Source organism: Sylvia atricapilla, chromosome W (assembly GCF_009819655.1).
Source record: "Sylvia atricapilla isolate bSylAtr1 chromosome W, bSylAtr1.pri, whole genome shotgun sequence".
Lineage (NCBI taxonomy): Eukaryota > Metazoa > Chordata > Aves > Passeriformes > Sylviidae > Sylvia > Sylvia atricapilla.
In genome coordinates, this window is record NC_089173.1 from 2682449 (window position 1) to 2706166 (window position 23718).

At 44.9% G+C, this 23718-nt stretch overlaps 1 protein-coding gene and 1 long non-coding RNA gene across 2 annotated transcripts in view; one reads left to right on the forward strand and one right to left on the reverse strand.

Moving 5' to 3' along the window:
• The window catches only part of LOC136373324 (kinesin-like protein KIF2A), a 178589-nt gene extending 164075 nt beyond the window's left edge, over positions 1–14514 (reverse strand). Inside the window, 1 exon segment of the mRNA XM_066338219.1 lies at positions 14389–14514. Coding sequence (XP_066194316.1) covers positions 14389–14452 — 64 coding nt within the window. The 5' untranslated portion in view covers positions 14453–14514.
• Positions 1–23718, forward strand: part of LOC136373345 (uncharacterized) — a 253545-nt gene that overhangs the window by 157267 nt on the left and 72560 nt on the right. The window lies entirely within an intron of this gene.

The window sequence follows — 23718 nt, forward strand, 5'->3', positions numbered from 1 at the left end:
CGGACTCGGAGCTCTCTGTATAACTAGCCGTGGAGCTGTAGCTCCCTTCCGTGTCGGAAGCAGACTGATGGTAGGCTTCCCGTTTGCCATGCCTTTTCGTCAGGCTCCGCCCCCGTTCCGCCTTCCGCGGGTGGGTTCGGACGTCCCCTCGGCTTTGGCCCCGTTCCGCCTCCCGCGTCCGGCCCCCTCCCTCCTCCCGGGGGTGGCGCCGGCGCCTTTCGTGGGGGCAGTCCCATATCCCCCCCCTGGGCTCGCCCCCTCCCTTACAAGGTGATATTGGGAGCGGCCCCCGATCGCGCGTTCGCCCCCCCTCGCTCTCCCGCGCATGCGCTGTGTAGACCGGCAGCTCCGGATTTCCGTCGACCTTCCGCGCATGCGCAGTCGCGGGGTTTCGCACTTCCGGGTTTTCATCGCCACGTGGCGCCCCGCCCCGCCCCCGCTCTGGACTGTCGGCGCCATCTTGGCCATATGGCGGGGGTGGTAGCAGCGGGGCCGCCGCGTCTGCGGCGGCACTGGCTATTTTCTCGGCGTCTCGCGCCTGCCGCGCGAGTCTTTCCCAGAAAAGCCGCGCGCTCTCTTCCGCTCGCCCTTGCTGCGGCTCGGCGGTTGGCAAGACCGCGGTTTCGGGTCCCGCCGGGGAGCCGCCGCTCGGCGCGGGCGGGACCACCGCCGAACCCGGCGAAATGTCACCACTTGGACCCCGGACGCGGCGGGGAGGAACGATCGGGAAAACCACGTTTTTTTCGGGGGGTTTTGAATCCGGGGACTCCCGCGGGAGGGTCTGGGGTTCTCCTGTGGGCTCCGGGGGGTTCAGGCATGCATTTGGGGAGGGGGGTAACGCGTCCGCTTTCCGCATTTCCCCGGGGGGTTCCGTGGCACTGTAGCCCCCCTCCCTTGCTCCCTGGGTTTCTCTCTGGGGTCCCGCAATCCCGCGATCCCCTTTCCCTGGCTGCTTAACCGCGAATAGACACGTTTTTGCAGCATTCCAAGTTTCCTGTTCTTCTATTGCTTTCCGCAACGCTTTCTCAACTTTTCTCCATGCTTTTAATACTTTTCCGCTGCCGGTGGCTTTTGTATCTTCAGCCAGGGCAGCGGTATATCTCTTCCACCCCTCTGAATTTAATATATCTATTGGGCATTTTATCACGCTTAAATCCGATAACCTTGCAATAGCAAGAAATAATTCCCTTTGGTCTCGCTGTTTCCAGTGGACCACAATCGAACTCACGACCTTCGCTACGGCTTCCATGCCGTCCTCGGGTCCCTGGGGCGTCCCCCTTTTTTCTTCTCCTTCGCAGTGGATCGAACCGGCCGACCCCCGCCCGCTGTGTCCTTTCCAAGCGCAAATCCCATCCACCGAGGTCTTCTTTTCCCGGGTTTCGGCACCACTTGTTGCTGTTCCTCATTTAGCAACTGTGGAGGCTTAGTATTCAGGACCAACAGCACGGCGTGTACATTCTGCTGGTACCGCCGGGCCTAGTAACTCGCAAGGTACCAACGTGGTAGACGGTTACAAAAAGGCGTTTAAAGTAAAAAATGCAGTTTATATACTCTGGGGTCTTTACTACGTCAGAGGGAATATTACCACACTTCTTGGGTTAGAAGACGGAGTGGAAAAGTAGTGGCACATGTTAGTAAGGGTCTACATTCCTTTAGAGATAGCTTATCTTAGGGGGGGTTGGAGTATGCTCTTTCCTTCCCGTCACAGCCCGAGATCTTCCGTTCACCTGTCCCTGTCCAACCACAGTACTGACTATATTTTTGGCTGCAAGTACTGTGTTTTTGTAAAAAGCAGTCAGTAGCTATGTTGTTTGAATTTATGTCTCTTGGGGTGGGGGCCTTGATGTGTTTCAGGTCCCTAGGCTTCTTTGAGGTGTTAATACCTTTGTGGTCCCTAGGTTTATTTTCATATCCAGAAATAGCTCCGGAATTGTCCTTAATGCGTAGTTTTTACAGCAAAGGGACACAGATTAGAGTAGCTATTTGCCTTGGCTTGGTTGTAACAATTTGTAGGAAGTTTATAAAGGTGCTGGAATCTATTCCTGGTATCTATGGTTCATGGTTATGGTTATTCACCCAGTTTGTTGGAGGAGGAGCAGGGGACGAAGCATTGCAGTCTTTCATTTCCTTCTTCTCCTCTTAATCTGCTACATCACTATTGGAGAATGTTCAGTTTCCCCTAAGTGTCAAAGAGACCATATTTCTGGTATTTAATCTGATAAGCTTCCTCTATACAGTCTGCAGTTTTTCTAGAATGAGGTCTGAGATTTCTAGAGGGGCTGATGAAACCCCTGACCCAGGAGTAGACCCAGGCGTAGAAAATCCTGAGTGGTGTGGAGAATGGGAAGATACAGGCCAACTCCTGAAGGAATTTTCTGACCATATAGTCTGGGATTTTCCACATGAACAAATTCAGAATCCAGCCGAGGTGGGGAAATACCTGAGAGAGAAGTACCATGATGCCTCTAAGGGGTAAAAGATCATTGCAGTAAGCTGGGCCCTGGCATATGCTTATCGCACACTGCTAGATACTTTAGGGCAGCAGAAAGAGGTAGGGGGGCAGGCATACAAATCAACAGCTACCCCAGTCACTGAGGCTGCAGCCAACACTCCAGTTATGAAGCCAGCAGCTAAATCAGAAACTGAGCCTGAGTCAGCAGCTAAACCAGACAGTAAGCTTAAGCCCCCGACAGTTGCTCCGGCAAAGAAGCACACACAGAAAACCAATCGACCAGTGGATGACGATGACCCAGGAGAAGGACATTCACCAAAATCAGAAGCCAAAGCAACTGGCACAGGATCAGAAGCCAATATTGATTCCTTTTCCCTGAAGGACCTTCGGGGCCTAAGAAAGGATTACAGGTGACAATCTGATGAATCTATAATTAGTTGGTTAGTCCGTCTTTGGGATGCTGCAGGCGAGGCTACAATTCTGGATGGCACTGAAGTGAGGCATTTGGGATCCCTGTCACTTGATCCAGTCATCGACGAACAGATGATGAGAGAGGCTACTCCTCGCAGTTTCTGGGTACAGGTCCTAGGAAGTGTGGCACAAAAATATCTGTGTGCAGATGATCTCTGTATGCAGCAAAGCCAGTGGAAGACCATAGAACAAGGGATTCAATGATTGAGAGAAATGGCAGTGGCAGAAATGGTCTTCTCAGATGGCATAAACACTAGGAACCCAGACTTGGTACCATGTACATCTGTGATGTGGCGAAAACTTATACAACTTTGGCCACAAGAATACTCTTCTGCCTCAGTAATAATGAAGTGGGAGGACACGGAGGAGACTGTGCTTGATATGGCAAAGAAGCTCCGAGCATATGCAGATGCTATGCATGGCCCAACACATGCCAGAATCACAGCTGTGGAAACACGTCTACAGAAACTAGAAAATAAGATAGAGGAGAATCATAAGAAACTCAGGGAGGACATTAGAGAGGACCTTCTCCAAATCTTGGCGGTACAGAGCAGAGGTTCTGGTACCAAACACAGATGTCCCCCAGATAGGGAGAAAGGGTACACTCCACGAGCTCAGCTATGGTTCTTCCTGTGTGATTGCGGAGAAAACAAGAAGAGATGGGATGGAAAATCTACTGCTGCTCTGGCACAACGGGTGCATGAATTGAAGCAAGGAAAAATTCAGAGAGGAAGTTCCACCAAATGGGAAGCAGATCCAGTTACCCGTAGCCAAACTGCCAGGTATGATGATGATGACATGTCTGATCCCCTTGAAGGAATCTCTAATATATATGCCCAAGAAAAGAAGGATAACCAGGCTTAGAGGGGCCCTGCCTCTAGCCAGGTAGAGGCTAGGGTAAATTGTGTTTTTTGGACTGTGTGGATTCGTTGGCCTGGCACATCTGAACCACAACAATATAAGGCCTTGGTCGATACTGGTGCGCAGTGCACATTAATTCCATCAAGTTTTGTAGGGGCAGAATCTATCGCTGGCATGACAGGGGGATCACAGGATTTTACTTTGGTGGAAGCAGATGTGAGCCTGACTGGAAATGAGTGGAAGAAACACCCTATTGCAACTGGCCCAGAGGCCCCATGCGTTTTGGGCATAGACTACCTCTGAAGTAGGTATTTCAAAGACCCAAAGGGACACAGGTGGGCGTTTGGGATAGCGGCTGTAGAGACAGAGGGCATCCAGCAGTTGAACACCTTGCCTGGACTGTGAGAGAATCCATCTACAATAGGACTTCTGAATGGGGAAGAGCAATAGGTACCAATTGCCACTTCGATAGTGCACCGCCAACAGTATAGAACAACTCAAGATGCTGTGATCCCCATCCATAAGATGATTCGAGAGCTGGAGAGACAAGGGGTGGTCAGCAAAACCCACTCACCCTTCAACAGCCCCATCTGGTCTGTTCATAAATCTGAAGAAAAATGGAGATTGACTGTGGAATACAGTGCATTGAATGAAGTGACTCTACCGAGCGCTGCTGTGCCAGACATGCTGGATCTCCAGTACGAGCTTGAGTCCAAGGCAGAGAGGTGGTATGCCTCTACTGACATTGTCATTACATTTTTCTCCATTCCTTTGGCAGCAGAATGCAGACCTCAGTTTGCCTTCACATGGAGGGGAGTGCAGTACACCTGGAACCGATTGCCCCCAGGGGTGGAAGCACAGTTCTTCCATCTGCCATGGACTGATCCAGACTGCACTAGAAAAGGGTGAGGCTCCAGAATATCTGCAGTACATCGATGACATCATTGTGTGGGGGAACACAGCAGCAGGTGTTTGAGAAAGGAAAAGAAATAATCCAGATTCTCCTGGAAGCCAGTTTCACTATCAAGAAGAGTAAAGTCAATGGACCAGCCCGTGAGATCCAGTTCTTGGGAGTAAAGTGGCAAGATGAACAGTCTCAGATTCCTACTGACATCATCAACAAGATCACAGCAATATCTCCACCAACCAGTAAGAAGGAAACACAAGCTTTCCTAGGTGCCATAGGTTTTTGGAGAATGCACATTCCTGAGTACAGTCATAAGCCCTCTTTATCTGATCACCCACAAGAACAATTTCCACTGAGGCCCTGAACAACACCAAGCCTTTGCCCAGATCAAACAGGAGATGGCTCACGCGGTAGCCCTTGGCCCAGTCCGGACAGGACCAGATGTGAAGAACGTGGTCTACTCTGCAGCCAGGAGCCATGGTCTGTCCTGGAGCCTTTGGCAGAAGGTGTCTGGAGAGACTCGAGGCTGGCCACTAGGATTTTGGAGTCAAAGCTACAGAGGGGCTGAAGTCAACTACACTCCAACTGAGAAGGAAATTTTAGAAGCCTTTGAAGGAGTTCAAGCTGCTTCAAAGGTGATTGGCACAGAAGCACAACTCCTCCTGGCACCCTGACTACCGGTGCTGGGATGGATGTTCAAAGGAAAGGTCCCCACCACCCATCATGCCATCAATGCCACATGGAGCAAGTGGATTGCTCTAATTACACAGTGCACCCGTATGGGTAAACTGAATCACCCCGGGAATTTGGAAATAATTACAAACTGGCCTGAAGGTGAAAATTTTGGTCTCACAGATGAAGAACAAGAGCAAGTGACACGGGCTGAAGAGGCTCCACCATACAACCAGCAGAGGAGACACATTATGCTCTTTTCACTGACAGTTCCTGCCACATTGTAGGGATGAACCAGAAGAGGAAAGCAGCTGTATGGATCCCCACACAACAGGTTGCTGAGGCCACTGAAGGAGATGGTGGATCAAGCCAACTTGCAGAACTCAAAGCCGTTCAATTGGCCCTGGACATTGCTGAAAGAGAGAAGTGGCCAAAGCTCTACCTCTATACTGATTCATGGATGGTAGCCAATGCTCTGTGGGGATGGCTAGAGAGGTGGAAAGAGGCTAATTGGCAGCGTAGAGGAAAACCAATTTTGGCTGCTGAAGAGTAGAAAGACATTGCTACCAGGGTAGAAAGACTACCTGTGAAAGTCTGCCACATAGATGCCCATATCCCCAAGAGTAGAGCTAATGAGGAGCATCAAAACAATGAGCAGGTAGATCAAGCTGCAAAGATAAAGGTGTCAAAGATTGATTTAGATTGGGAACACAAGGGAGAGTTATTCCTAGCTCGATGGAGCCATGATGCCTCAGGCCATCAAGGTAGAGATGCCACCTATAAGTGGGAACGAGACCGAGGGGTGGATCTAACCTTGGACAGTATTTCTCAGGTTATCCATGACTGTGAGATATGTGTTGCTATCAAACAGACCAAGTGAATGAAGCCCCTATGGTATGGTGGGCAGTGGTCCAAATATAAGTATGGGGAGGGCTGGCAGATTGATTATATCACACTACTCTCCAGACACGCCAAGGCAAGCGCTACGTGCTCACAATGGTGGAAGCCACCACAGGGTGGCTGGACACCTATCCTGTGCCTCACACTACTGCTCAGAACACCATCCTAAGCCTTGAGAAGCGAGTCCTGTGGAGACATGGTACCCCTGAGAGGATTGAGTCAGACAATGGGACTCATTTCAAGAACAGCCTTATCAACACCGGGTAGAGAACATGGCATTGAGTGGGTGTACCATATCCCCTACCATGCACCAGCTGCAGGCAAAGTGGAGAGGCACAATACACTGTTAAAAACCCAGTTTAAAGCACTGGGTGAGGGATCTTTCAAACATTGGGAGCAGCATTTGGTAAAGGTCACCTGGTTGGTCAACACCTGAGGCTCCACCAACAGAGCAGGCCCTGCCCAGGCTGAGCCTCTGCATACAATAGACAGAGATAAAGTCCCCGTGGTGCATGTCAGAGGTTTGTTAGGGAAGCCAGTGTGGATCAAGTCTGCCTCAAGTACAGACAAACCCATTCATGGGGTTGTCTTTGCTCAGGGACCAGGTTGTACATGGTGGATAATGCATGATGACATGATGGGTATTACTTGCATTTTTGTAGGGGGAACGAATTGAAGTTTTATGTGGATAAATGAATGATGAAGAATATATGTCGGTTTTGGTCGCATGTTGACGATATAGGGATAAGGGGTGGAATGTCCTAGGATGATGTTTGTATCCCCAATCATCTGTTGGGTTTGTGATGGATCTGGGAGCAGGGAGAGGCAGTTTGTTTTCAGAAACTCTCCTCTGCCAGCTGGCCTTGAGAGTCAGAGTCAGCAACACATGGCATGGGATGGAGAGGTCTTTTTTTTTGTCCATTTTTTTTAAGTAGTTAGTTAGCGTGTAGCTAGCAGAGGGGGGGAGAAGCTTCGCTTTTTTTCTTCTCCTCCTGGTTTTTATTTTCTTTTTTCTTTCCTGTTTTTTTCCTCTTTTTTATTTTTGCCTTCCCTGGGAACTGTTAAAATCTCTCTGGACTGAGGACCTGGGGGAGCGCCGTGGGGGACTTGCACCTGGAATCCACCAAGATCCATCCTGCACAACGTTTCCCAGCACCAGAGGGACTGAGACAGAGCAACCACCTCCAGGAGGGACTTCTTTTCTAAATCTGTCATCTCTCCAGAGTGGCATCAAGTTCTTGTCATCAGGTATTGTCCAATTTATTGTGGTGGGGAGTGCTTTGCCTGTTTAATAAACAGGGTTCTTTCCACTTCTCTCTGAGGAGGTGTTGTTTTTTTTTCCGAACCGGTTGGGGGAGGGGAGGGAGGGCCCCTCTAGAAGGTTTCCTCCCAAATCTGCCTTAAACCTCTACACAGTGAAAATATAATTACTGCATAACAAAAGCCAAACACTTAAAAAGTTATTTGAAAAAGGACACAGAAAATTTAACAAATCCTCTTCCAACAATCCCCAGAAACTCTGGATGTAACAATATGAGAACCTACACTGGATAAGTAGGCCTAAATGTTGGATCCATTAGACCAACCAGCAAAAGTAAATTTGAAACCCTGCATGTGATATAGCCACTATGGAAGGACAAAGACACATTGTGTCCATATGGCTTTGTCATGGTTTGACAGTGGCCAAATGCCAGGCACCCATGAAAAGCTGCTCACTCACCCTCCCCTGATACAGCTGGGCAGAGGAGAGAAAAAAAAATTAAACAAAGGGTTCATGAGTTGAGATAAGGACTGGGAAAAAAACACTTCAAGGATAAAACTGGCTCAACTTAGAAGCACAAAGTGAACTTATTACTAAGAAAATCAGAGGAGGACAATTAGAAGTAAAATAAGCCCTTAGAACACCTTTTCCCCCCCCCAACCCTTCCCTCCTTCCCACCGACAGCACAGGAGACAGGGCGTGGGGGTTTGGTCAGTTCATCACCCAAGGTTTTCTTCCACTGCTCAGGGAGAGGAGTCCTTCCCCTGTAAGACCATGGGGTCCCTCCCATGGGAGACAGTTCTCCATGAACTTCTCCAACATGGGTCCACTCTCACAAAGCAGCAGTCCTCCTAAACTGCTTCAACGTGAGTCCCTCCCATGGGCAGACAGTCCTCCCAAAACTGCTGCAGCTTGTGTCACTATTCCACAGGGTGCAGTTCTCCAAGGACAGGCTGCTCCAGCCTGGAAGCACGGACCCCCTCTCTCCACCAGGTCTTCCACTGGATCACAGCCTCCTCCAGGCATCCATATGCTCCGGCATGAGGTCCTCCACCATGGGCTGCAGGTGGATCTCTGCATTCCTTGTGTATCCCCATGAGCTGCAGGGGGACAGCCTGCTTTACCATGGTCATCACCATGGCCTCCAGAGGAATCTTGGTTCCAGTGCCTGGAGCACCTCCTCCCCTTCCCTCCCTCTTTGCTGACCTTGGTGTCACCATGTTGTTTCCCTCGCATGTTCTCACCTCCTCCTCTTCTCCAGCTAAGAAAAAAACCTGCACCCCCACGCTGGTTTGATTTTCTTCTTAAATATGTTTTCACAGAGGCACTACCACCATCTCTAATTGGCCCAGCCTTGGCCAGTGGCATGTCCATCTTCAGAGCTATCAGGGATTGGCTCTGCCATACATGGTGGAAGCTTCTAGCAGCTTCTTACAGAAGCCACCTCCATGGCCCCCCTGCTACCAAAAACCAGGCCGTTCGAAACCAACACAGGCTTACTTAGGGATTAGATAATTGAGTAAAATTATTTACGTGTGGTAACAAAAGAAACCCAAAAAACAAAACATCTTAATAACAAGGAAGAAATAGATGTATATCACAAAAGGAAACAGTAAAGGCATATTACCATTTAAATATATCCTCAAGAGCTTGTAAAAAAAGGTGACTACCCAAACCTGAATGGTGTTACATTACAAAAATTTAGTCTTGTTCATGTTTGAAGGTGAAACAGTTGTAATGATATTTGGGCAAGTCTAAGGAGAAAGGAGCTTCCAGTAGGTTTTTGGACTAGATAATCTTTGACAGTAAACAATTCCAGCTGCTTCAGAGACAAGTAAAGAAAATTCTTAAGTAGACAATTACGAAATAACTCAGCTACATGCAAGACTTCTTTTTACTTTCCATCATTTAGAGATTATTTAAACTACAGACTCGGGGAAAACAGAAATCGCCTTTTACAGTTGCTGGTGGTTTTCTTTTGAATTTTTTGTGTAAAACTAGATATTCCTACCATCCACATCAACATCCTTCTTAAAATTCTGCTTTGCTCCTAGCTTCCATCTCCTCTGTTAACAAGCTACATGTGCTAGCTGTACCTAGTTTATTCTCCTTTATCAGTTTTAAGTTTTCTATTTCAAACACTGACAGCTCTCCTGTTCTTGTATTATTTAAAAAAATGGGCACAAGCTCATGATTTTTCTTTTTTACACTATTTGAAAGTTAATCCCTAAAAATTCACCATTCTTTCATTCCTGGAAGTTCTGTCAAATCTTTAGTCACTCTTCCAATTACAAGAACATTCGTTCTCCTCATGCCTGTTACATTAATTCTGACAGAGTGAGACCAGAAATGTATTTTCCCCCTGCTTTTCAAATGAGAAAACATATCATTAATTTCTCTATCCTAGGTAGTATTTCAGATCTGCAAAGACAGAGAAAACAGAAACAGCCTGAGGAAGAAATGGACAGAACACAATTGTACTAAAAAAATAAAGGAAAAACACTAATCCGCCTACTAAAGGACTGCAGTGCATAAGAAATGTATCCTATTTCAGCAAAAGACTGAATTTATGGGGAAAAAAAAAAGTGAGATATTATTTCTCCAGGCAGTTATATAGGTCTTTGTCATCATTAACTGAATACTGCACAAGAAGTCAAGATACAGGTGTAAGTTCACACATAAAGCAGGGGGCTATTATTTGAGTAAAGGGAATTCATCAACAAACAAATGCCCATATTTAGACCTCAACAAGGATCATCTTCTGGGCAGGAGGAAACACCATTACAGCATGTCTCATGGGTACCTTCTGGCCACACCTCTACTTCCCTAAGCTTCCATCTGATAAGGCACAATTTTCAAGAAGACTTGAAATGCAGTCCATTCTTAGCAATTCATCACCTAAAATGAACAAGTTCTTTCCTGTGTCCAAGACATATTACCAAGGCATCTTTCACGCAGTATATATAAATTATGCTGAAATAAGTAGTAAATTTCAGTATCAAAAATTATTATAAAAAGCCAAACTAGCTGACTTAATATGCTCTAACATTACATTAGCCTAACTAGTTATTCTAATTATAACTGAAAATATTATCTGAAACTCTAAACAATATTTATACCAATGTTTACACACTGAGAAAAAACAGACACAGAAAGCAGCTCTGCAGCATCAATCCTTGAAAATGTAGAGGTTTATCCAAACACTGGCTTTCATGTGGTTTTGGCCACAAGTTCTAATATACAACATCTACTTTCTATTCCGTCCTATAAGAAATCCCTCATGAAACACTTAAAACTAATGAGAACTTGCCAAAAATTACAGAATATGTTACTTCTTTCCATAATGTTCTGGTCACATTCATTGTGTTCTACATGTCTGCAATTTTGTTGTAATGAAAAAGTATTACTTTTAACAGTGGTGTTTCACCAAAAAAAGTGCTATTCTGTTAGTCTTTCTTTTTATTTAAAGAAAAATAAAGTTACCTGAAATTAATCAAGCTCTGTGTTCAGAAAAAGTGTTTAGCATAACTGGTGGGGAGATGAGAAAAAATCCATACTTTTTCAAATGACTCAGCTAAGATACTGAAACTTTATTCTTCTCTGGATTCAGTAAATAAACAGGTAAATAAGAATTTTTTTAAGAATTATTATACTTACATCTCAAAACAATTTTAGTTTTAAAAAAGGACTTCATACAGACAAGGCAATATGAAAAAAAGCCCAGACCAACACACTGTTTTCTCCAAAAGTTTTTTAAATGGTTTTATCATGCTTTCATCCTAGGATAGTTGATATGATACACAGCCCTGATTCTACCTAGAATGTAGTTTTGGGTAGAGCAGATTCAGGTAGCTCACAGTTACTGAACAAGATCATACTTTTCACCTTCACCTTGTCCATGCATTTCCTATACACTGATAGTGTTGAGGTCGCAGATCCCTCTGAGTCATTTGAGCTCACTAATCCTGTAGAAAACTAGCACATCCAAAAGTTTTCTACTGCCTTTAGTGAATCAAATCATCAATTAATGTATTAAATTAGAGAAAAAAAACCCCATTGCTGTGTTGGTTTTGGCTGGGGTAGAGTTGGTTTTCTTCCCAGTGGCTGGTATGGGGCTATGTTTTGGACTTGTGCTAAACACAGGGTTGATAATATAAATGTTTTTTTTTTAATTCCTGAGCAGGGCTTACACAGAGCCAAGATCTTTGCTGCTTTTTGTACTGCCATGCTGGGGAAGGGGCTGGGGGGTGCATGGGAGGTTGGAAGGAGACAGCTGGGACAGCTGACCCCAAGTGACCAAAGGGATATTCCAGACCATATGACATCATGCTCAGTATATACAGTGAGGGAAAGAAGGAGGAGGAGGGGGACATTTGAAATTACGGCATTTGTCTTCCAAATAACCGCTACATGTGATGTATTCCTGCTTTCCTGGAGATGGCTGAACACCTGCCTGCTCATGGGAAGTGGTGAATTAATTCCTTGGTTTGCCTGTGTGTGTGGCTTTTACTTTTCCTATTAAACTGTCTTTATCTCAACCCATGAGTTCTCTCACTTTTACCCTTACAATTCTCCCCCTGATCCTACTGGGGAGAGAGTGAGCGAGTGGCTGCATGGGGATTGGTGGCTGGCTGGGGTTAAACCATGACAATTGGCCACACTGGATGGAAGAGTCTGTAGAAACAACACAGCTGACAGGCAACAAGACTCCCTGTCAGAAGCAGATGGATCAATCTCCATTGCCTGTGCAACCACAGTTCAGGTCAGAAACCTACCTCCTGAAAAGCAGTGCAACTTAAATGCAATCTAGTGCTGTCTGTCCTTTGATATATTTCTTAAAATGCTCCCCTCCACATACCTAGGACAGTTCCTCCTACAGTTCACAGGAAAGAGAATGACAGAACAGAGGAGTATCCGGAGTCATAATGGTTCATCTCCACCTCCGGTCCCAATGAAAAATAAGCAAACCTCACAATAACCAGGACTCACTAACTCTGATATGACAGTGCAGTCTAGTTGTTCACAAGGGCCAAATTAATACAAATCCTCAAAAATCTATAGTTTCAGCAACTGCTGTGAAGGCATCTCCCTACTATATTACTGATGCATAATATATTTAATGTGCTACATCACATATGTAAGTGATACAGCAAAATATGTAAACCATTAACAGTGCTGAAAATAAGGATTGTTATGTTCAAGAGTTATTGTCCTCACTTATGACATTACAGACAGCAGAAACCAGGGGAAGGGAGGGGGGGAACAAGCAAAGTTTTCTTATGCCTTATTTTCCAAAGTCATAAAAAACAAACAGCAACATTTATTAGTTCACATAAGCCTCAGAAAAAGTTTTACAAGTTGCTACAGTGAGGTTTTCTGAAACCTCAGACAGAGATCTGCAGGAGTTATGTAAATAACTGCCAGACCAATCAGATCCTTCACGTGACACAAGCCATTAAGCACAAATTAAGGGCTTAGGTCTAATATAGTGTCCAGGGAACACCAACTGTTCTTTTGTTGTAGGGTTGAACTGCAGTATGGGACATGAGAAGACAAGCTGCATAAAGCTTGCTGGATGCTCGTTTCCTGTCTTATGACCATGCTAACTTCAATGCCTTTGACCTCCAGGTCTTTCTTCCCTTAAAAACATCTGCTTATTCTTTAGCAAGCTCCTGAATCCAGGAGAGGAGGGAAAAAGAAAAAAAGGAAAAAAGAAAAAAGAAAAAAAGAAAAAAAAAAAGAAGACTTTCCCGAAAATCCCAGCAGAACTCCACCCCTGTTTAGTAGGTGTCATAGATCTCACAGAGGCATTCCTTCCCTTCTGTTTGTTGCAGTCCAGTGTGAAGAACAAGTCAGCTTTCTTCTCTGAAAGCTCTACAACAGATTACATATTCCTACTCAAATTGAAGACCTGAAGTCACAAATGACTTGTCATTGATTCAGTCAGTGAAGTTCCCATTTCAGTTCTCATTACGGACAAATATGATAAATTAGTACTCTAAACCTAACATACATACTTACTTTATTCATGTGTATTTTTAGTCAGCAACATACATCCTCCCATCAAGAGATACTGGGCAAGATGAGAAACACTGAATCCCCAACAGAGAAAAAACAATTCATGGGCATAAATAGCAAATACTCTTCGTGTATTTTAATCATAAGGAACAACTGGAATAATAATACCAAGCATTTTTGTCAAATGATGAAAGCATCTAAAGGCATTTCTGTCAGAGGAGACTGTTGTCATTTTTTTCAGAACACGACTCAAACGCCAAAACAAACAAGAAGTCATTTCTTTGCATTGAAAGCCTTTCCTCCTTCCATTACCTCATCCCTTCCCACCTATCCGCCAAAACCTCCCTATGCTTTCCTCACACCCACATCCCTCTTTCCCCCAAATCACCTCAACCCCATCCACAGCCACCCCGCACGTCTCATAGCTCACCCCAAACTTGTCCCGTTTTCTCCTCCCCCATGAGCCCCTTCCATCTTTGCTTCATCCCCCTTGCACCCCCCTTCTCCCGGCCATTTCAGCCCCTTAACCCACCGCCGCGCCCCCCCCCCCCCCCCCCCGTCGCCTCCCCGGCCTGCTGCGGCCTCCCCGCCCCCAGCGGTAGTCGCCGCCGCTCACGCCCCATGCAACCGCCCTCCACCGCCAAGCGCGAGCGCTCCCCTGACAACCGCAGCACGCACCAGGCCCAGCCACTTCCCAGCCCTGCGCACACAATAGGCCCCGCGGGCAGCCTCCTCCCCGCCCCCCCCCGGCCCCCCCACGCACCAGGGCGACGGCACTCGGCCACTTCATCGAACTGGCCCCCTCCCGCTGCCCCTGCCTCATCCCGCCGCCCCTGCCCCACTGACCATCGCTGCGCTTGATCTCCACGTAGATCCCTATCTGAACCTTGCTGAAGTTGGCCACTGCCATCGCTTCATGGGGCAGCCGGGGATATCGGAGGCGCTGCTGGACTGCGCACCGACGGCAGTGAGGGCGCGCACAGCTGCGACGGCTGCGGCTTCGAGAGGGCAGGCGGGCGGGAAGGGGGGGGGCGGGGGGGGGGGGGGGGGCGGGCGGAGAGAAAGTAAAGACGCCGGCCGGATATAACAAACACTGGTAGTTGCAGCGCCTGTGCAGCTCGCCGCGGCATCACGACGGGCCCGGCTCACGGAGAAGGCGGGGGCAGAAGCTCTGCCGCGGTTTGTCCTCCGCCTTTCACGGCACCTGGGCGGGCCTGGCAAAAGATGGGCGCCCCTAGTCCCTAGGGGCTGCCTCCCTGCTCGCTTTAGCCTGGGCCAGATGTTCGTCCCAGCTGCGAGCCGCCTGTGCGAGACTTTCCTCATGGCCCTGTCCCTGACTTAAAAACACACTAGTGCGCCTATTTGGCGCCATATGGTGACTGAGCTGCCTTGAAGCTTTAATGTAATAGCTTTATCTGCCTAATAACTACTCATAAGGCTCCCGTGTGCCAAGTAAAGCAGCTTAGAAGCATGCTTTGTACTTGCTCCGCAACCTGCCAGCATCAGTCCAAATAAGTCCACACTGTCAACAGCATCCATCCATCTGCACCTCATGATTGCCTTTATACAACTTTAAAAAAAACCCCAAAACTCATTTCATCTTCCTTGTTTCCCTACAATGATTACTGTACCTTAGGCAAACCATTTTGTTAAACAGTGTCCCTTGGGTTTCTCTTCTGAGGATTGTTCCTAGCATAATGAAGCCCTAACAGGTTTAGAATTGCATTTCCTGTACAGTTTCCTAGTCACTTTGAGCATGTTATAAACGCGTATTATAAAGTTGGCTTTTCACAAATATAAAAATGAATGATATATGACGACAATTGACAGAGAGACATGGACTCCATGGGTTGTACACATGAAGCCGTTTATTGTACGCTTAGCTGAGTTTATATACTTTTTCATTATATAATGTGGTAAATGTAATGGATAAATTCGTGTATCAAAGATTTGGTCTATTAAAAAGCTACTCCAGGGCATCTCCGAAATTCCAAGACCTGTGGTGCAAGCTGCAAAACCACAACATTTGCAAGAGAAATGACATAGCCGGACTGGAGATGGCCCATTCATCAAGGATGGGCCTCCACTTCACAGCTGCTTGACATCTGATGTCAATCTTGGTGGGGGATCCAGAGGATGATCAAATCAGCACCCCAAAGACGAGATCCAGGAAGACTATCAACGTCTTTTCATACTTACGGGAACCCCTTTCAAGACCTCGCTTAGAAATAAAGAGATACATGAATATTTGGACTTTCAATGGATTTAGCCTCAGGACAAATAAAGCGTATAAAAAACCCTACACCGGACCTAGAGTGTGGGGCTGAGGTTGGACGGTACCGTTGTTACTGTCACTCTGCCCACCCAGCATTCGATTAATGTTGTCCGAATTTATTGTGGCTTTTTAATTGGTTTTTTTAAATTTGCTAAATAAATTCTGTTATTTTGAATTGGCTTCTTATCATTTATAACATATAACAAGTAACATTGCCAAGTACATTGCTTAAGTCATGCCTTGTACAAACTAACACACGTATGTACTTGTTAAAAGTATTAAAGAATTAATTCGTTACTTTTAGATAGATATCCTGTATAAAATATATACTGTATCAAATGCCTCCGCCTCCTTGAAATAAAAATGTGGTGCAACTACAAGTTGCTTCCAGGAATAGGAGACCCGTTCATCTGCAAAATAAAAGAAGGGAGTTTCCACCAGAAGATGTGCCTTCTCCGGAGATGAGATTGCCAACAACTCGGTGATCATCACCTGATTGGGGTCTTATCTGCATTGGTAAATCTAATCAGGAGCCCCAACACTGCCCGGAAAACCATTGACCAGACCAGCAGAGGGAAAGAAAAGAAATATGAATTTGAAACATCAACAGAGTGGACAATGGGGTGAGGCAACTTTTGCCTCGAGCAAGAAAAACTGTATAAAACTAGACTGTGCATGGGTAGAATTTGTAAGCCAGGGAGGATATGGCATGTTGTCGGATCTGAGGTTCACCCAGCATCGATCCTGGGATCCATGCTGTCCGATTGATTTTGGCTTTTTTTCCATATAATTTTATTTAGCAAAATTTTATCAATAAATTTGCATTCTTTTCTGAAATTGGACTCGTTATTTATAACAGTACTGTCTTATCTATGTTCTGCTTGCTAAGCACATATCGTACCAAGCACATCACTGTTTCTTGCATTCTTTCTCAAACTTCTGCTTTTGGTTGCCAAGGCTTGTGGCCTACTAATGCTAACACATCCATTTCTGCCATGAGCTGAACAGTGCTCCCTGCTCAGCTCTCTAGCTGTATTCATACAGCTATATGTATAATGTAGGAAAGTTTTACTGTATTTTCTTTTATTATTAACAGTCTTAGAAATATGATGAATGCATATTTTTGAGTTGTAAAAACTTTTTTGTAACATTAAAAAACAGTCAAACCAGTTGACCAAACTGAATCAAACCATCACCAGAAGATAAGGGGAGAGGATCCTCCTACATTCCTGAATTTTCTAGATCAAGATAGCAGTGAATCAAAAGCTACAAGAAGGAATTTATTGATCTCCTGGTATCAGAAGAATAAGACATAGGACTAAAAGGCATGAACAAGAATTTATCTACAAACAGTAATAAAATGTAAATTTAGTGAAATAGGATGAGTTGGGAGGAGGTCAAAAACCAAGGGAACATCTGAACTCAAAGGAATGTTTCAATAATGCATATGTAAAAGGTTAATCCTTAAAAACAAAGGATTTGAAAGAGTGGGTGTGCTTTCTGGTGAGGCACTCCAGCTGGAAACTTTGCTTTCTGTCTCCTAATTGTCTATTTTTTTATTTTTTAGTAAACTTATAAATTTTTATAAGAAAGTGAACCTCGTTTTTCACAAGCAGCATCACATTTGTAACTACTGTTTGATAGTTTAATTTTCTGTAATTCCTTGTGTGCAGAATTGCTCATGTACAGAAAATCCACACTGGGAAAAGCCAGTGTCCACAAAGGAGACAGAGAAGTCCTACAACTTTATCCGAATAAAGGGAGAGAGTTCACTAAAGCAGTTAGAGTTTACTAGTTGAGAAAGCCTGGGGTCTTTCTCAAGATCCCAGAGGACAGTCTCCTTTTATCCTAAACTCCCAGCTACATGTTGCCCTCCTCCTTTCCCCACTGGCTGAGGTATTAGGAAGGTACAGCCTTTTTGAACCACTTACCCCATATTCCCCCCCTTAAACCTGTCATTTTCCTCCAAAGTTCAGAAACTCAGGCTTGTACTGACCCATTTGTCTATTTCAGAAGTCAAACTCTCTGGGTTCTGTAACAAACCTGGGGTTTGAAGTTGGTAGAGACATTAGGACCCATTTCAAAGATGTTAACACCCATACCCCCACCTATCGAATTGTTTGTAAAGATATTAGCACACATCTTTCCTATCAACCCTTCCTCTTCTTATTTCTCAATTTGTCTTTACAAACGGTAGCTACTGTTAAATTTTTTAAGCACCCGGAATGGGATAAAAATTAACACTTGAACCCCCCTCCCCAACTTTTCCACATCTGGTCCCTGAACCAGTTGTGGCAAGTGAATACAGAGAAACAGCATAAAGTAGATAATGACAGTTCATATTAGCCCACTAATATCTGGGGCTACTGATCTGGTCCACCTCTGCAGAGAGTTAGCTGAGGTTTCCCATCTTTATCTTCCAGCTGAGAAGTCCAAATCTCTGGGGCTTTAGAGACCTTGACCCGGGTATGATGGGTCCACCTGTGTTCAGCTGTCTTGATGGCTGTTTCTGTAGTCAGTAACACCTGGTATTGATTTGTTAAAAAAATATGGATATTGTTCTAATACCAATATCCAACTATGACGGACAAAGACTCTCTAACAGTTTGAAGTTAGAAAGTGTATGTTTATTACGACGCCGGGCAGCGTGAGGGATAGCTCCCAAATACACACGCGCAATTTACAGATGCTCACAGGGTCTTTTTATGTACAAAAGTGTTGAATACCCAAAACACAAATGCATATTCATGACTCTGGTCCATCCCATTCCCTGCTTCGTATGGTAATTAGCCAAAAAGCAATTAAGCATGCGTAGTTTGTTCTTTGAAATGGGTCGGTGGTCCTTTTTAGGGGGTGGGGTCTCGGAATGATGAAGTAAGATGCATCTTCCTCGCTTTGCCTTTTTAACCTTTTAGTGTTGGTGACACCTGGATCCTGTTTTCTCAAGACTATCTGATTTATGATCACATTGTGTTCTTGGAGTCTATTGATTAAGTTGACAAGTCTCCTGATTTATCGGTTCCTTAAATCCGGCTTATGTTAAAAAAAAGGAAGTTTCAATGTAAAAGGGGAGTCTACGTCAGCAATGTCTAGTTTAACTAAAGTCCTTTATTCTTAAAGGGAAGTCTACGTCAGCAAGTCCACGTCTACTTTAACTAAAGTCCTTAATTCTTTAAAATTAATATCTCAGTATGGTCCATGCCATTTCACAACCAGTGGTGCTTCTTCCCAGTTCTTAATTAGGATCCAATCTCCTGGTTGAATGCTATGAACAGCAAAGTCCAAAGGTAAGGTCTGTGCCAGCTGAGCTTCCTGTCAAAGAGACTTCATGAGAGACAGTATTCTGGCCACATACTGGTTTAAATACACATCACTTATCTCCACTCCCCACTAGGTTGAGAATTAACTGGGTGAGTATCCCAAACATCAATTAAAAGGGAGGTAATTGAATATCTCCTCTGGGTCTCTCATTCTTGCCAAAGCTAATGGCAAAAGCCATATCCATGACATCTTAATTTCTATCACCACCATCAAAAGGTGTTTCTTTATTTCCCCATTCGTTCTTTTTACCCGGTCCGAGCTCTGAGGGTGGCAGGGGGTATGGAGGTCCCATTGTATTCCTAAAGCAGCCATAACTCCTTGAAGGATCTTTCCTGTAAAATGAATTCCACTATCTATTGCTTCCACAATCCCGTATCTTGGAATTATTTGTTCTAAAAATACCATAATAACTGATTCAGTAGTTGCTGAAGTGGTCAGGAATGCTTCTAGCCACCCTGTTAGCTGACACACTATTACCAGAAGATATTTAAGCCTTCCTGCTCAGGGCATTCCAACAAAATCCACCTGGCATCGTTGGAAAGGATGTACAGCCCAAGGTCACACCCTCCTCCCCACCTTGTAATCTCCTTTGTAGTCCAGCTATTAACTTTAGCACAAACCAGGCACCCCTCAACAGCTCGTTTTACTAAAACAAAAAGACCCAAAGCAGCATGCATCTTGAGGAAGGCTTCTGCCAATCCTCAAGAGCCCAAATTACTCCCTTTACAATGTTGTTTTAATATTTGTAGGGCCAAAGCTTTTGGAATCCACTGTTTCCCATCCTTTGTAAACCAGTTATTTCCTCTTCCCCATTATTTTTAATGATCTTCAACTCCTCTGGTGGAAAAGACAGTTTCTCTGGTGACCATTGAGCCACTGGGAACAAAGGGTAGATCTTAGAGACTTCTGGCATAAGTGCTGCTTTCCAAGCCTCTTCATCTTCCAGTCAATTACCTATTGTCTCCTCTGAGTGCCCTGCCTGGTGTCACCCAAAGTGTATTATTGCCACTTCTTTTGGTAAATTCACCACCCCCAATAGGCAAATATTTAAGTTTTCATCAGCCAACGTTTTTCCACTGCAGGTTAACAAACCTCTTTCCTCTCACAGTTTTCCAAACTCATGTACCCCCCCCATATGCATACTTTGAGTCTGTAAATACATTTATCACCTTTCCTTGACACAATTCACAGGCTCTTATTAAGGCATACAATTCTGCAGTCTGTGTTGACCATGTGGATGGTACCTTCCCCCCTTGCAATCCCCTTCCTTTTACAGTAGCAATAGGGGGTTGTTGGGGATTAGGTTTGTCCCTTTTTCACTCTAAAGAATTTTTTCCCCAGAAGTTACCAAGGAGATCAAGTGTTGGATACTTAAGAGAACTTAAACAAAGAAGTGGCCAAAACCCGTTTGGGGAGAGGTTAACCACCTTCTCTGATAAGAAGCCAGCTGTTAAAAACCAAGTGGGTCAGTGTTGCTCAAATGAGTCAGTGTTGCTGATCTCTGGTCATTGTTTCACTACACCCATGGGGATATCTTCTGTTAATGGACCATTAAAGCTCACCAATGACATGACACATTACATCGTACTATTTTAAGATGCTCTACTCAGGGAGGAGGAGCCAAACAATCTTTGCCCAGATAAAAGGACCCACCAGTGTCACCAGGAGTTCAGTTTTCTACCGGATTCCTGGAGGAAGACCAGACCCATCTCACCATTACTGGACCCTTTTTCTACGGGACCATCTCTACTCCAACAGAACCACATCTGCCACTCCAGGAGGGTTTACTTTGGACAGCTTCCAACACCCCGACCAACCGGGCCTCAGGTTGTATTTCTGGCTCTGTCAGGGTTTTCTAGGATTTCTTGTTTGTTTGCTTGCTTATTCTTCTGTACTACAACATTTACATTTTGTTTTATATCCCTAGTAAAGGACTGCTATACCTATTCCCAAAAATCTTTGCCTGACAGCCTTTTAATTGCAAATTTATAATAATTTGAAAAGGGGGGGAAGGACTTACATTCCAAGAGAGACTCCAATCTTCCCTGGCAGATACCTGTCTATCTAAACCAAGACGGGGGTCTTTGACAGATTATGACACCCCCTCAGCTGCCTCTCACGTGAATGTCCCATGGGTGTGGCCTGCAGGGTTGGAGGTGCCACAGCTAGTCCAGTTTGTGTAGGAGAGGATGGGTGTTCACTGCTATCACAGTCGGCACTGAGATACTGGGTCTGGTCTGACTGGGTGGAGTGTGACAAAAATAGAGAAGCAGGAAGGATGGAGTTGCCCAAAAATAGAACTTTAATGGTAGTAAAAAAAAAATGCAGAGACGACTTGGTCTGAAGAGCAACATCCAAAGACCCAGGGCCATAGCTAACAACAATATATAAGGTTATTTGGGGGCAAGGGTCCAATCCCTGAAAGTGGGATAGGGGCATGACTTTATATGTCAGAGGTCCCAAACAGATGGAGAACTAGACCGAGAGACATGACCTATTTTGGAATGATGCCATTAGCATCCTAATTTCCATATCCCACCTCCCATGGTCTCAGGTTTATGGTTTCTGCATAAGCTACCTGGGCTAAAGTATTATCCATCTCAGCTAGCTTGGTTACCACACTCTGGTCTGACCAGAGGTTACACCCAAAACCTCCTCTCTCTCACCTCATTTTGGGAGGAAGTCTATGTAAATCTGGCTTCTGTGGGTTGTGATCTCCCTTATGCCAAATTCAGTCAGCGAAGATTCTCTCTTGGGTTTGGCTTTCTTGTGGATGCATTCCTCTCCCTCAGCCTAGTTTGTTTTTTCCTTAGGCTGGGATGATTGAACAATAGCGTTATCTAGGCAGCTTAACTTGCAGTCCTAAGTTCCAGTCAGGCATCTTCTCTGGTTGTAGCTTCTTTATGCAGTTTTTGTTATATTGGGAAAACCTCTTTTATATCAGTGTTTGAGGCATGAACTATTTCAGTCTCTGACACATCTGTCTTTCAAACCAAGACCACGCTAAAGATGCACATGTAGTATAGCTTGTATGCAATTTTTATACATTTAGTAAATTAGCATATCTGACAAAAATCCCCAGCTAGAGATGTAATATATAGTATAAAATAATTCGTGCTTGAGAATTAAAGATTTCAGCAATTGTGAAACCACAGTCAGCAACAAGGGAAGAAATCGATTTGCTAGAGAAAAGAGGGTGGCATCAAGCAAAGATCGGCTGCCTCCGGAGATGGGTCTGACAATGCCCCTGTGATAAGCACCTGATATGCATCTAGGATAAGATAATATTCGTTGCCAAAGACGTGCATTCCCAAAACGGATTCCCGTAAGGAGAATCAAGTATTCATCTCTTCCCAGAAAACTTTTTGTCAGACCAGCAGCAAGAAAAGAAAAAACATGAGCATGCCAGAAGAACAAGAGCAACAAAAGAATGAGAAAACCTGTAAAACCGGAAAGCTGTATAAAAACAGACCCTGCAAAGGCAGAATTTGTGAACCAAGGGGGATTCGGAGCGATAGAGTCTTAATCTGAGTTCACCCAGGGTCAACTCTAGGCTCGGCACTGTTTTGATTGTGGCTTTTCCAAAACTGATTTTGATAAAACAATAAAATTTGCTTTAATTATTAATTTGGCTACGTTGTTTATAACAGAGGCATAAATGGTGAGGTATTTCTTCCCTAGTTCAAGCCCCTTTGAATTCCTCCCCTTTAGATAGGAACTAAACTTTGTTTATAAAAATGTGTCTCGCAGAGTTAGTTTAAACCTTGGCTTCCCAGAGAATCTAACCTTGAAATCCCACCTTGGAGCCACTGGGGAATTTATTTTGTCTTTCTGTCCAATAGAGTAGGTAAAATGCTAGCTACGAATACTATGTTAAGCTACATAGCTACAAATATATGTATAAAGTATATATGTTAAGATAGGGTTAATAATTTCTGTGAGCACAAAGCTAGGAATAGAATCTCAGCTTCACTGCAACCAGGATGTTGCTTCCATTGTTCCAACCAAATCAAGTATAACTTTGCCTGGGTAATCAGGATGGGGGGAGAAGGAAAAGCTTAGGACGACTTGTACTTGGAAATAAAGCTATCCTTTACTAGGTCGGGTGAAACTGTACCTAATCATCATAAGATAGATGATCGAATTGTAATGATTTTTGGTAGCTAAACATGATTATTATCTCAAACTAGAATCGTGAGAATCACAAGGGAAGATATTTACCAAAATTCATGCTTGGGTATATACAATAGAACAATGTAGGTTTAATGAATAACATAGAGTTGTGTAACGGAGGGGTATAATATTGGGACTTTCTTGGACCCTCATCGGAGTTGGATTTGGGTCTCTACCCCAACTCCCAGAGCTCTCAATAAAGCACCTCATAATCATCCGTGATTATGCGTTTTCCTCGCTAACATTTTGGCGACCCAGATGGGACCCTGTGAGCGCTGCCGAGGACCTCCTGACCCGATCACGCTCCAGCTGGCACAGAGGGATTCTCGGGGAGTCCATCAAGGCCGGACCCCTCACCGCTCACAACGTCCCCTGGAGAAGAGATAAGGTGCTTTATTCTGGTCTGG